This window comes from Berghia stephanieae, chromosome 8 (genome assembly GCF_034508935.2).
Source record: "Berghia stephanieae isolate SIO BIC M18660-M18661 chromosome 8, UCSD_Bste_1.3, whole genome shotgun sequence".
Taxonomy (NCBI): Eukaryota; Metazoa; Mollusca; class Gastropoda; order Nudibranchia; family Aeolidiidae; genus Berghia; species Berghia stephanieae.
Window position 1 is genome coordinate 50,612,398 of NC_088367.1, and position 14,041 is coordinate 50,626,438.

The 14,041-nt window shown below is 39.5% G+C and overlaps 1 protein-coding gene across 6 annotated transcripts in view; it reads left to right on the forward strand.

The window, feature by feature from the left end:
* LOC144978823 (very-long-chain 3-oxoacyl-CoA reductase-B-like) overlaps positions 1 to 10,839 on the forward strand; it is a 43,877-nt gene extending 33,038 nt beyond the window's left edge. For 5 of the 6 annotated variants that reach the window (XM_078925364.1, XM_078925366.1, XM_078925362.1 and 2 more), the window contains exons 6-11: positions 656 to 828; positions 1,733 to 1,774; positions 2,590 to 2,706; positions 4,060 to 4,125; positions 4,553 to 4,702; positions 6,424 to 7,725. In XM_078925364.1, coding sequence (XP_078781490.1) covers positions 656 to 828; positions 1,733 to 1,774; positions 2,590 to 2,706; positions 4,060 to 4,125; positions 4,553 to 4,702; positions 6,424 to 6,534 — 659 coding nt within the window. In that variant the 3' untranslated portion in view covers positions 6,535 to 7,725. Of the gene's footprint in view, positions 1 to 655; positions 829 to 1,732; positions 1,775 to 2,589; positions 2,707 to 4,059; positions 4,126 to 4,552; positions 4,703 to 6,423; positions 7,726 to 8,231 lie in introns of those variants that run through there. The other variant, XR_013646605.1, reaches the window with a different exon arrangement.
* The last annotated feature ends 3,202 nt before the right edge of the window (positions 10,840 to 14,041 follow it).

Genomic DNA, 14,041 nt, shown 5'->3' on the forward strand with positions numbered 1-14,041 from the left:
CATCGTTGCATTGATGTACCTTATCTGAGTACATTATCTCCTGCCTGTTGATCGAGCAGCATCCTTTCACACATAAGCTGAGACATACGACTACTGCAGTGCCCTCCGTACTAAAGTCACAACAAGATCTTGACAGCCTCAAAATTCTGGCCCAGGAAACCGTGATCAATGGAAATAACAATTAACAACATGGATGGAACGAATTTTAAAACTCTATGGCTGAATCACACAATTCTTAGCAAGCGTCATTCAAGACTGCGAAGTTTACTACCAACGACTTTTCAGATGTTTACATAAGTTTTAGGCAAAGACAATGATGCTTTCTACACCAGGGCTATGTGGTCTTGTGTGGTATGACACTCGCTTTCGGATCGGAAGGTCCTGGGTTCGAGACTCGCTCGGCGCATAGTTGCGTTCTTGGAAAAGGCTCTTTACTCACATTCTCTCACCGTACTCAGGTGTAAAATGAATGCATGGTCGTTTATAGCTTTGTCTCTGTCGGGGGAAAAATTGTAATATCTCCTTCCAGGCGTCATTTCTTGTTCTACATATTATGTGTTACTGTTGGTCAGGGACTATTTGTAAAGCGCTTTGAGCACGTTTACTGGATATTTACGCTAAATAAAAGCTTAATTTCTTTTTTCTTTCCTTATAGGCGACAGATATGCTGTCGACGTGCTCACGCACTCAGTAGACTTTATTTCAGAGGACAACGACCTCTATGACGTCATCAACGCTAAGTTCAAGGACCTTGACATTGGTGTCTTGGTTAACAACGTGGGCGTCGCCATTGATCCTCAGCTCTATCACCAAGTATCTGAAGAAGAGGTAAAAAAACATTATTTACTCTTGGAGGGGATGCGCGGCTATGTGGTCAACTGGTATGACACTCGCATTCGGATCGGAAGGTCTTGGGTTCGAGCCTCGCGCTCGGCGCATAGCTGAGTCCTTGGAAAAGGCTCTTTACTCACATTCTCTCACCGTACTCAGGTGTAAAATGAGTACCTGGCCGTTAACAGCGTTGTCTTTGTCCGAAAAATTGTAATATCGCCTAACAGGCGTCATGTCCCGTCCTTCATGTTAAATGTTGCTGTTGGCCAGGGACCCCTTGTAAAGCGCTTTGAAGTTCGCCGAAAACACACTCAGAATGTTCGGCATTGGATGTAGACGCGGAGCAATGACTGATAGTGTTCTAAAAGACAGATGAGATGTTAATGGCGTAGTTGCAAACGACATCCATGGCCAGGTTCGAGACTCCTATGCGTTCGTTGGGCTTTGTCACTGGCGGACATTCTGAATCGGATTATGGGGTCTTCTTGAGAAACGAGGATCCTATATTCAATTGACCAATGTATGTTGATTGAAGAACTGAAGTCTCATACTATATGTGACACTTCGCCTCAAAACGGTATTAAGTCCGGAACGCTACAATATTGAAAATTGAATGTATAGCCAGAAATATCAGACTTGTGTTGAGTTTGTATGTATTATTGAGGAGAATGGATACCATATTTTAGGGTGCTAATGCCAACAATTTATATTTCTGCCCAGTTTAACATTTAATTCGGCTTTTAAGCATATGGTTCGTTCAAACATAATACCGTTTTGAGGCGATGGGTCACATATGATAATAATTGGAATTTATGATGACTATGACAAATGAAATATACTATCAGTTTTTTTTTATTGTACTTAATTATCATATTTTTCTATATATATTTTCATCAAACAGATTGTGAATATTATTAAAGTCAACATGCATGCTTTATCAGAGGTAGGTGTGCATGGTTTAGGAATTGGATGTCAACGGCGGCCATCTTGGTTCTAAACAAAGAAAATCATTACTTTTTATTATTCATGCTGGCTAGAACTTTTCACATCCCTTGTGATCAGAATGTGTAAAAGTCAAAACATGATCAAATTTATGGGTTTTTTTCCCTCTGGATACGCTTTTATGCTCGCCGAGGATATATTTCATAAGGGCGTCCGCCATTTTTCCGACAGTTTCGAGCCAGTGTTACTAAGTTACCATGCGTCAATAGGAAGGAAGTGACGTTAGGACTGTTGAAGAGTATTGGATATACAATGGGGTATGCTGAATACCGATGTGTAAAACGAGTAGCTTTTACCTTTTGGTCTGGGTGGCGTTGAGTTAATTCTTACTCGTCCTATGGCTTCAAGGGCTTTAGCATTTAAAAAAAAAAACAACTACTTGAGACTTTTACATAACGAAGAAGATGGCGGCGGCGACGACGACGACGACAACGAAGGAGAAGAAGAAAAAAGAAAATAAAGATTATGATGATGCAGAAGATGAAGTAGTAGTAGTAGTAGTAGTAGTAGTAGTAGTAGTAGTAGTAGTAATAGTGGTAGTGGTTGTAGTGGTAGTAGTAGTAGTTGTAGTAGTAGTAGTTGAAGATGGTGATGGTGATGGTGATTATGAAGATTATGATGATGATGAAGACGATGAAGTAGCAGTAGTAGAAGGAGGAGAATGAGAAATGTTTTTTCATTATACAACATTGTGAAAATATTGTGTATATATATATTGGCACGATTCGTCAACACTAGAGACACAATACATTTCAGATGACCCGAGTGATTCTACCGGGCATGGTAAATAGGGGGCGTGGCATTGTCATTAACCTGGCGTCCGCCATTGGAACCACACCCGCTCCACTATTGTCCACGTATGGAGCCTCAAAGGTAACTCACCACCTCCTCCTCCTCTTTTTCCTTGTCATTTAAAGTTTATTTTCCTCCTCATTCTCCCTTTCCTATGTCCTTTCTTTCTTCCTTTTCTTGATCTTCTTCCTCCTCCTCCTCCTCCTCCTGATCCTCCTCCTCCTCCTCCTCTTCCTCCTCCTGATCTTCTTCCTCCTCCTGATCCTCCTCCTCCTGATCCTCCTCTTCCTCCTGATCCGCCTCCTCCTCCTTCTGATCCTTCTCCTCCTCCTCCTGATCCTTCTTCTCCTCCTCCTGATCCTCCTCCTCCTGATCCTCCTCCTTCTGATCCTCCTCCTCCTGATCCTCCTCCTCCTCCTCCTGATCTTCCTCCTCCTCCTGATCCTCCTCCTCCTCCTCCTGATCCTCCTCCTCCTCCTCCTCATCCTCCTCCTCCTCCTCCTGATCCTCCTCCTCCTGATCCTCCTCCTCCTCCTCCTGATCCTCCTCCTCCTCCTCCTGATCCTCCTCCTCCTCCTGATCCTCTTCCTCCTCCTGATCCTCCTCCTCCCCTTCTCCTCCTCCTCCTGATCCTTCTCCTCCTCCTCCTGATCATCCTCCTCCTCCTCCTCCTCCTGATCCTCCTCCTCCTCCTGATCCTCCTCCTCCTCCTCCTCCTCCTCCACCCGATCCTCCTCATCCTCCACCCGATCCTCCTCCTCCTCCACCCGATCCTCCTCCTCATCCTCCTCTTCCTCCTCCTGATCCTCCTCCTCCTCCTCCTGATCCTCCTCCTCCTGATCCTCCTCCTCCTCCTGATCCTCCTCCTCCTCCTCCTCCTCCTCCACCCGATCCTCCTCATCCTCCACCCGATCCTCCTCCTCCTCCACCCGATCCTCCTCTTCCTCCTCCTGATCCTCCTCCTCCTCTCCTGATCCTCCTCCTCCTGATCCTCCTCCTCCTCTGATCCTCCTCCTCCTCCCCTCCTCTCCACCCGATCTCCTCATCCTCCACCCGATCCTCCTCCTCCTCCACCCGATCCTCCTCCTCATCCTCCTCTTCCTCCTCCTGATCCTCCTCCTCCTCCTGATCCTCCTCCTCATCCTCCTCTTCCTCCTCCTGATCCTCCTCCTCCTCCACCTGATCCTCCTCCTCCTCCTGATCCTCTTCCTCCTCCTGATCCTCTTCCTCCTCCTGATCCTCCTCCTCCTCGATCCCCAGTCGAGGTCGACTGATTTTTGGGGTTTTTTTCTTGTATTTTTATTTCTTGCTTTGTCTGGCACCTTTCCTACACACTTGTTTAGTTCTTTATCTTACACCAGTGCCAGCTCCTTATTTCTTGTTTTGATATATTCAAGCGTACCTACATCTGTATCATCTATATTTTGTTCCCAGAGATTCGCTGATGTCTTAACTCAAGCTTTAGACATCGAGTACAGGGACCAAGGAATATTCGTTCAGGTACTTGCTGTTGGTGTTGTTGGTGGTGTTGTTGTTGCAGTTATTGTTGTTGTTGTGGTTGTTGTCGTTGTGTTGTTGGTGTTGGTGTTGTTGTTGGTGTTGGTGGTGTTGTTGTTGTTGGTGGTGGTGGTGGTGTTGTGGTGATGATTGGTGTTGCCGATGTTGTTATCATTGCTACTGCTGGTGATGATAATGATGATGATAAAGATGATGATGTTGATGATCACGATGATGCTCACGATGACGATGAGGATGATGATGATGATGATGATGATGATGATGATGATGATGATGATGATGATGATGATGATGAATGATGATGGTGATGATTAATGAAAGCAGTTTTCTTATAAAACTTGTTTTCTTTTCTTCATATTTACAACGACCGATAACGTTACACAAGTAATCTTATCATTTTATTTCCCAGAGCGTCACGCCGTACTTCATCTCCACCAATATGACGAAGAATGTGGACACCAGCCCTTTGATTCCGGACGCAGAGAAGTTTGTCCGAAACCAACTGAGCACCGTAGGCAGGGACAACACAACCTTTGGCTACTGGCCCCATACTCTTCAGGTGAGAACAGATAGGAAGGTCACATTTGAAACCTGCTCATGCTATTTAAAAATTTACAATTTTTCTTCATCATTATTACCCCCCCCCCCCCCACCCACCCACCCAAACAACCTGAGATTTTATACAGAACAATATCCACTGACATGCTCAAAGCGCTTTGACCCGCGACGGATAGCGCACACGGTAGAGTCACGATCTACCCGGCCAGGCGAAGTTGTCGTACCAGTAAAGTCACGGGTTCGAGCCCCCATTGCCGCCGCGAAGTTTTTATTCTCTGTTGTCTTCTGGCACTTTCCTACTGACTTCATTTCTTGTTCGCCTAATCTTGCAACTTGTAGGTCAAAGGTTAACGTCCTGCCGGTGTTTTTTTTTTGTTTTGTTTGTTTTTTGTTTGTTTTTCTTTGTTTTTTGTTTTTTTTGTTTTTGCGGGGGGGGGGGGGGGTGTAAAAGTTTGATCCTCAGGAAAGTCTGTTTACCCACATTGCCACAGCATTCTTGGGTATGGTTTGTTTTTTTTCCTTTCTATCAATTACTAAGCCCCGTTGTCAGCATCTTAAGTTTATCCCTGTGAACAATGTGAATTTTGTGGCTCGAAGCTCGAAGGAATAAATAACAATGTGAAATTGAATGTAAGCTTCAATTTAATATACGTAAACGGATAAAATGGATGTTTCGGGTTTCCCCTTATCAACAAAACAGGATGAATGAAACACGACAGACGAATGAGATAATGTATCACATTATCTCATTCGTCTGTCGTGTTTCATTCATCCTGTTTTGTTGATAAAGGGTAAACCCGAAACGTCAATTTTATCTGTTTTCGTATATTAAATTGAAGATTACATTCAATTTCACATTATTTATTTATTTCTTGTGAACAAGTCTTTTCTCACTATTGCTCACGTTGCGGCGCTACAATGAAGTTGACGCCTTGGCAGAGCTGCCAACTTGAAATATCAAAAATTTGTATTTTCCAAGGGGAAAAAAAAGGAAAGTTAACTTAAAATAGCTTTAAAAAATAATTTGTTCTCGGCATGATCCAGAAAAATGCTCCAAAGTCCTGAATATACGTTCTGCGGAACAAAACTTTCCTTTTCAACAAGATTTATTGAGTCAAAGAGAAGAATGTTGTTCTGTAGCTGGAGCCAAAATGTCGTATTTCAACGAATATTTCGTACTACTAGACAGGTCTGCCTTGGTTTTCTTGACCTTTTCTCGAAATAGACCATAAAGAAAGATTTACCCTGAAGATGAATAAAGGTTGTTTTCTTGTATTTTTATTATTCTATATTTATAATGTTTGCAATGTTGTCATTAGCGGGTGGTTGGATGGGAGCATCACCCTTGAATCATATACCTATGAAGTTCGCATGGGTGTACGATCCGATGGTGATGTCGTTTCTTCTTCTCTTTACTAGCCTATCCTGCTTCTTTGGTTTGTGATTGTATTTTTGACAGGGGATATTTTTTTTCTGTAAATCTTCTGCCTGTTGTTCTTGGTTATTTAATTTAGCTTATGATATCTTTAGGTTATGATTTTGATTTACATTTGTACTATTTTGTTAGATTGCTTGTTTTTTTGTTTCAGCGGTCTCTATATAACCTCAATTGTGTTGAAAGAGACCTAAAGCAACAAACAAACAAAAAATGTTATCATTACGTCAATCCGTCTATCTTATTCTCCCCCTTCCCCCCCCCCCCCTCCCTTTCGCCTATTTCAGGGTTGGTTCGTCAAGAAACTTCCAGGCCCCTTGCTCCGTCAGTTGTTTCATGAACTCAAGAGAAGATCCGACAAAATCAACATGAAAATGACACAAAATGGAAAACACTGAGAATATTTTATAATTTCATTCTTTGACAATGCATTTTAGATAGAAGTATGGACTATTGACCACTAAGTACTAAGTAAATCAGCCACCAGTTGTATTGTCGCCTTTGTAAACTCATAGCTGGACGTTGACGAAAAACGCGACTGATTACAGGACGAAAATCGCCAAAAAATAAAGTAAAAAGTGAGTTGTTTTATTACTGGTGCTCAAGGCAACAATAAATGATTTCATTGGTCGAGCTATTGATGCTATGCGCTTAGTTAAAATTGTCACAACAGTCGGATATAACGTACCAACAAACAAAATTATGTTAAACGTTTATAGCCCGATTTATACAAAGTACTGAGAACTAATCCTAAACATGGCTGGCTAAAAACACCGACAAAGTGCTGAGTGACGTCAATTTCTTTCCTTTTGTTGAATACAACTTGCATTTTAACTTCCTACACGATCGTCATCTTTTTTTTATGACGTAAAAGTTTTGGTCAGTCTCAGGCTATGAGTTTACGAAGGCTACTGTTGTACTCGCTAAATCAATTGGACCAATACTCCTCAACAGTCGTAACGTCACTTCCTTCCTAATGACGCATGGTAACTTAGTAACACTGGCTCTAAACTATCGGAACAATGGTGGACGCCCGTATGAAATATTTCCTTGGCGAGCATAAAAGCGTATCCAGAGGAAAATAAACACACATAAATTTGATCATGTTTTGACTTTTACACATTCTGAACACAAGGCATATGAAAAGTTTTCGCCAGCATGAAGAATAAAAAGTAATGATTTTCTTTGTTTAGAACCAAGATGGCCGCCGTTACCGGGCGGCGTGACATCAGACTACTGAATCCAATTGATGGCTCCTCCGTGACCTCTTGTTGCTATGCCTGGCAAGCTATTTACTTGGGATACACTTTCACTATTATCTTATAGTAAGAGTCCGGGGTTATTCAATCAACATCCAATGCTTATATGTTATTGTTATTTGTAACTGATCTTTTGATTTCAGAGTGATGCCATCTTACTTCCTAGTCTAAATATAGATCCTGGTCGTCAATAAAGATCGTCCATCCTGGTTCTGTTACGTCCCGTGATCCTTAGAATCTGCCTATAGGGAATGAGATTGATTAGCGGAAGAGTAGCGTCCCTTGATTGGACCGGTGGAGAAGTTATTTGTAAACAAACCAACTACAAGCCAAGCGCTCCAAATAAAAAAGTTATTATTCATATTTCTGTACAAAAATGCATAACGTTGATTATGATATGCATTTTTGTACAGAAATATGAATAATACATTTTTTATTTGGTGCGCTTGGCTTGTAGTTGGTATGTTTACAAATAACTTCTCCACCGGTGACGTCCAATCAAGGGACGCTACTCTTCCGCTACTCTCAGTCCCTATACATCCTGCTACCAAAATAGTTTTGTTATCTTATGATTCAACGTGTAAACTATTCATTAAAAGTCCTCCGAAGGATTGGCTATAATATACACACTTCCAATTATTTTGGAACCGGAAAAATAGAAAGTTTGACGTCACGATTTCTCTGCACCATTTGTGTAAATAAATGAAAAGGACCTATTATCGATAGTCAAGATTATGCTGATCCATATCCCTATATCTAAAAATGTGATAAACTATAAATATATTCTTCTTCTCTACAGATGTAATACATGCACTATTGTATTCTTCTTCTTCTAGGTTCCATGCCTGGTCCAGGCTTCGGATACTGCGTGAATTATCTCTCTCCATTCCTCCCTGTCTCTTGCTTTTTCAAACAGCTCTTGGATTGTTAGGTTGGTGGAGCCCTTCAGTTGGTCTATGAGTGTTTTTCTTTGTATTTTTTTTATTGTATTATCATGATGTAAATAATGATTTAACTGAAGAATTGCCATGCATTTCTTGTGACTTGGGAGCCTGTAATACAAAACTTGCATATTATTATATATTTCCTCATAATGAGATCTCAGATCAAATGTGCCCCCCTCCCCCCCCTTTCCCGCTTCCCGTTTCAAAACTGTATTATGTCAGAATGAACAGCAACCCGAAGAGTGAATTTAGAAATGAAATAAATAATGAAAAGTACGAACTTTGAACCGTTAATTTTAAAATGGCGTGTATTTGCAAAAGGCCCCACTGGCCCGTCACTCCACATGTTCACTTACAGTTACAGTCCAATCAAACCTGGGAACAGTCACAGATTACTTTGATGAGCTGCTAGTGCATTCATAACTAACTGTTTTGAAAGTGTCAAAGCATTCAACGTCCGCCGTTGTGTCCGGTGGCAGGACATTCCAGTCCTGTGTGGGGTTCCTGACCTCCCATAGTGGACAGGGAGGCACTTACTGTGTCTTTTATCCCCCTATATCTGTTTCCAAACATGCTTCGTCTTTGTCTTGGAATGAGATTACTTGGTTTTGTCCTGGCCCTGACCGGATACCCTAGCTGGGAGGGAAACAGTCAAAGGCGTAGTTATATATAATCTATGATTTGTAAACATTTGAGTGTGTTCCTCTTAGTGGGGACCTGTTCTTGTGTCAGGATGAGACATTTAGGCTTAGGTAATCTCGAAACTAAGAACACTGATAGCGTGCTCTTGGAATCTACATCTGTTCCCTATTTGAACTAACGCCCATTTGTCTTGCCTTTTCTTGGGTGCTTCAATTGTAATTCTCATCTCATGTAGTTCCATATCTGAAGCAGACGTCGGAGGTCATCTTCCGCCAAGCTGATCTATCTCTTGCCAATTCTATTAAAGCAGCGCCACCTTTCTCAGCTTCATCTGTCCAAGTTCTTATCCCTTTCAAATACGTTATTCTTTGTCTTCCTCTTATTCTTTTTCCATTCATCTTTCCAGTCAAGGCGAGTATTTCCAAACCAGGGTGGCGGATAATGTGTCCTAAAAATTCCATTTGGCGTTTGATGATTTTTGTTATCAGTGATCTTTTTCTGTTTGCCATTTCTAAAATTTCTTCATTTCTTTTCCTTTCCATCCATGACACCATCATCATTCTTCTGTAAAACCACATTTCCACTGCCTCCAGTCTTTTAACCATGGTCTTGTTTATGGTCCAGCTCTCACAACCATATAGCAGCACAGACAGTACATAGCAATCCAGGACTTTGATTTTTGTTTTCATGCTAATATTCCTGTTTTTCATAATTGTATGCAGCTGGTTGAATGCATTCTTCGCCATACCTATTCTTTTCTTTATTTCACAATCTGATTTTCTATTGGATGTTACATTGAAGCCTAAATATTTGAAACATTCAACTTGTTGTATTGTTTGTCCTCTGCTTGTTATTACACAGGCTGGTGGGTTATTATTTTTAGATACCGTCATACATTCTGTTTTAGATATATTCAGTTCCAGTCCCATATTTTCACTACTCCTGACTACAACATCCAGTAATTCTTGTAGTTCATGTTCAGATTCTGCCAGTAGAACCGTATCATCTGCATACCTCAGATTTGTTACATTCTTTCCTCCAATACACACCCCCTTCTTATGTTCGATATCTCTTAATATCATTTCACTATAGAGGTTGAATAAATCTGGAGACAAAACACACCCCTGCCTAACTCCTCTTCTAATAGGTGTAAAACTGCTTAGTTCGTTGTCAACACGCATTGCTGCTTCTTGTTCCCAGTACAAATTCCGTAATATTCTTAAATCTTTACCATCAATGTCCAAGGATGATAGAATTTTGAATAGTTTTTCGTGTTGTACTTTATCAAAGGCTTTTGAATAGTCGATGAAACACATATACAGATCTTTATTTACTTCAATACATCTTTCCATCAGCAATTAGTGGTTGTAATTACGGAACTTTTTAACCATCCCTTTTTCTCCCGTTTTACTGGCACTGATAAGACCTTAATATGTTGCAAGCGCCGTAAAAGCCTTAAAAACAAACAAATAACCAACCCCACGTTTCAGTTTTCTGGCTATAAATTGAATATCCAGTAACTTTTCGGTCATCCCGACATAATACCGCTCTGACACGGCGGGTCACTAATGTTTTATAATTTGATACTATCGTATAAATATTGTGAAAATAAAACCAGGATTACGCGTATATTATTATTTACATTGTGTTGTGTGTGTGTATGTGTGTTTAAGAGATGTGTAGAACATTTCGACAACGCACACACAACCACTAATTGCTAATTACTGTATAATAAACGAGACGACAGATTGTCATTTGTGTGAAATAAATTATTCTTTCCATTTATTGTACAGAGAAGTTTTCAGGAGAAGGGTATGTTATGTGATATATATTATGTGTGTGTGTGTAAGTATGGATATATGCATGTATATATATATATATATATATATATATATATATATATATATATATTATATAATATATATGTATGTATATATATATATATGTATGTATATATATATATGTATGTATATATATATTATGTATATATATATATGTATGTTATATATATATATATATATATATTATAATATATATTAATATATATATGTTATCTAGTATGTATAAATGTATGTATTATATATATATATATATATAATATATATATATATATTTATACATACTATTATATATTTATACATACTAAGAGAGAGAGAGAGAGAGAGAGAGAGAGAGAGAGAGAGAGAGAGAGAGAGAGAGAGAGAGAGAGAGAGAGAGAGAGAGAGAGAGAAATTCAAGTTTAATTTTGTTCAACTTCTTCAAGCACTGTTTCAAGCATTTTCTATCCTCATGGAATATTCGAAAATTACAAAATTACACTTGAATTATTTTATACATAGCTCCTTTTATAAAAACGTTGAGCACTATTATTTCATATTTAATTTGAGAGAGAGAGAGTGAGAGAGAGAGAGAGAGATTTAAGAATAAATGGATAGGAAGCGGTAGAGTGAGTATGCACAAATGAAATCAACTAGTTCCTTGTATGCATTCAATGTTGTTACATCTCCTTGTGGGAGTCCTACACGTCCACTTACGTAACTCATGGGAATAATACATACTCTTAGAATTTGTATCATTGCTTATGTATAGGGTGATTTCAAAAAGACAGACACGGGGGTCAGCGTGGCTCAACGGTACGGTCCTACCTGAAAGGTGCCGAGTTCGAATAGAATACTGCCCTGTGTGACCTTGAGCAAGTCACCTCGCCATAGCTCAGTTTGCAGCGCTGCATTGCGGCGGCTAACGCCTGGCTTATTTCAGTCTTCCTTTGGAATAGACCACAGAGACAAATTTCCTCCATGAGATGAATAAAGGGAATTTTTAAAAAAAAATTATAAATGTCATAACTCGAATAGTATTGGTGTCTTTTTGAAATCGCACGCTATAGCAATGTCCTGGGTGGGGTTCTCGACCTCCTATAGCGGGCAGGGATATACCTGCTGTGTATTCTATCACACTATGTTTTCCAACATGCTTTCTGTCTTTGTCTTGGAATGAGATTACTTAGTTTTGCCCTAACCCTGGCCGGAGTCCTTGGCTGGGGAGAAACGAATCGAATGTCTAGTTATAGTTTTGGGAGATGATAATTTTCCCCTTGTAAATCATCTCTCTATTATTGTTGTTTGAACAATTTGTAAACATTTGAGTGTAATCATTTTGCTGGTGTCTGGGTGAAACATAATTTCAGTAATCTCAAACTAAGTACACTGATAGTGTGCTCTTGTAATCTGCATCTATTCCCAATTTGAATTATTTCCCTTTGTCTTACTTTTTCCTCAAGTCCTTTTAATTGTATATCTAGTATGTTTTTACTATCCAATTTTCATCCTTTTACTGGCGCTGATAATATAAGGCCTAAATGTGTTGCAAGCTTCGTAAAACCCCCAAAAACGAACAAACAAACAAGATACTGTCAGTTCGCTATTTCTTTGACGTTTTCTCGAGGGCTAAAATGTATCGATTTACATTGAAATTAAATCGAAAAGCCTAGAGTTATGAGTTTCGTGTTTATATTTTGACCTTAACTGAAACGTATGTATATATCTATTTATGCATGTTTTATGCATATCTACATGTTTACGCATGTGAATTTTTTGTTTAATGGGAGGCGGTATGCCTACTGAGGGTTGAATATCAGATAAGCGCATACATTATTTTGCAAATTAAATACATAAATTAAATCATAATTTATTATATCTGTGATCGTATCTTTTGTTATAATTTGATTTTTATTACTACTAATTTTATGTTGTATTCTCTATTCATGAATATGCAATTATGTAAAATTTCACGGTTATATTGTACTGATGTCAAAACATGTAAAATGATTGAAGCGTTGTATTGGGTGTAATTGTAAGAACTTTTGAACAAATTGTCCAAGAATAAATGGTTTTCATTTGAATCTCTGTGTTATAGTCTTACAGATTTGTTTTCTGCATGGGGATCCTGACCTCCCATAGTGGGCGGGGAGGTACATGATGTCTTCTATCCCCCCCATACCCGTTGTCCAATTGTTTTCTGTCGTTGTCTTGGAATGAGATACTAGGTTTTGTCCTGACCCTGGCTGGAGTTCCTTGGCTGGGAGGAAGACAGTCGAATGTATAGTTATAGTTTTGGGAGATGATATTTTTTTTCCTTGTAAATCATCTCTCTGTTATGCATTGTATTATGTTTAGTTTACATATTATATTATTTGATTTGTTAACATTTGAGTGTATTCCTCGTAGTTGGGACCTGTGCTTGTGTCTGGATGAAACTTTTAGGTGATCACAAACTAAGTACTTTGATAGTGTGCTCTTGGAATCTACATCTGTTCCCTATTTGAACCAATTCCCCTTTGTCTCTTTTCTTTTGTGCTTTAATTATAATTCTAGAACTTTTTACTATCCCATTTTCTTCCTTTTTACTGGCGCTGATATGACCTTAATGTGTTGCAAGCGCCGTACAACTCTTAAAAACAAACAACAAAACACACATTTGCCTCTCATCTCAAAACGGTATTATGTTGGTGTTCATTAACCAGTAAACTGCCGTTCTCTAGAAAAATAACATGTATTTAAAACTTTGGCCAGAAAACTTGTCCTTCTGGTTGGGGTTCCTGACTTCCCATAGTGGGCAGGGAGGCACTTACTGTGTCTTCTATCCCCCTATATCTGTTTTCCAACTTGCTTTCTGCCTTTGTCGTAGAATGAGATTACTTGGTTTTGTCCTGACCCTGGCTGAGAGGGAAACTGTCAAACGTATAGTTAGAGTTTTGGTGATGATGTAAATGCTATGTTATGCACTGTATTTTGTTTTGTTGACATTTATAATATTGTTTGTAAACATTTTAATGTATTTCTCTTAGTGGGGACCTGTGCTTGTGTCTGAATGATAGCAAAGTCCCAGGTTTGAGAGATTTTTTTTGCCAAGGTGAGGGTCATTTAAATCGATCGATATTTGAAATTTGAAGGACGAGTTATCTGGCCAAATTATAAAATATGGCGTTTTCCAGAGTACGGCAGACTAGGGCAAGGAGCAACACCGAAGCAATAATAAATAGAACCAATGAAATGGCTCTT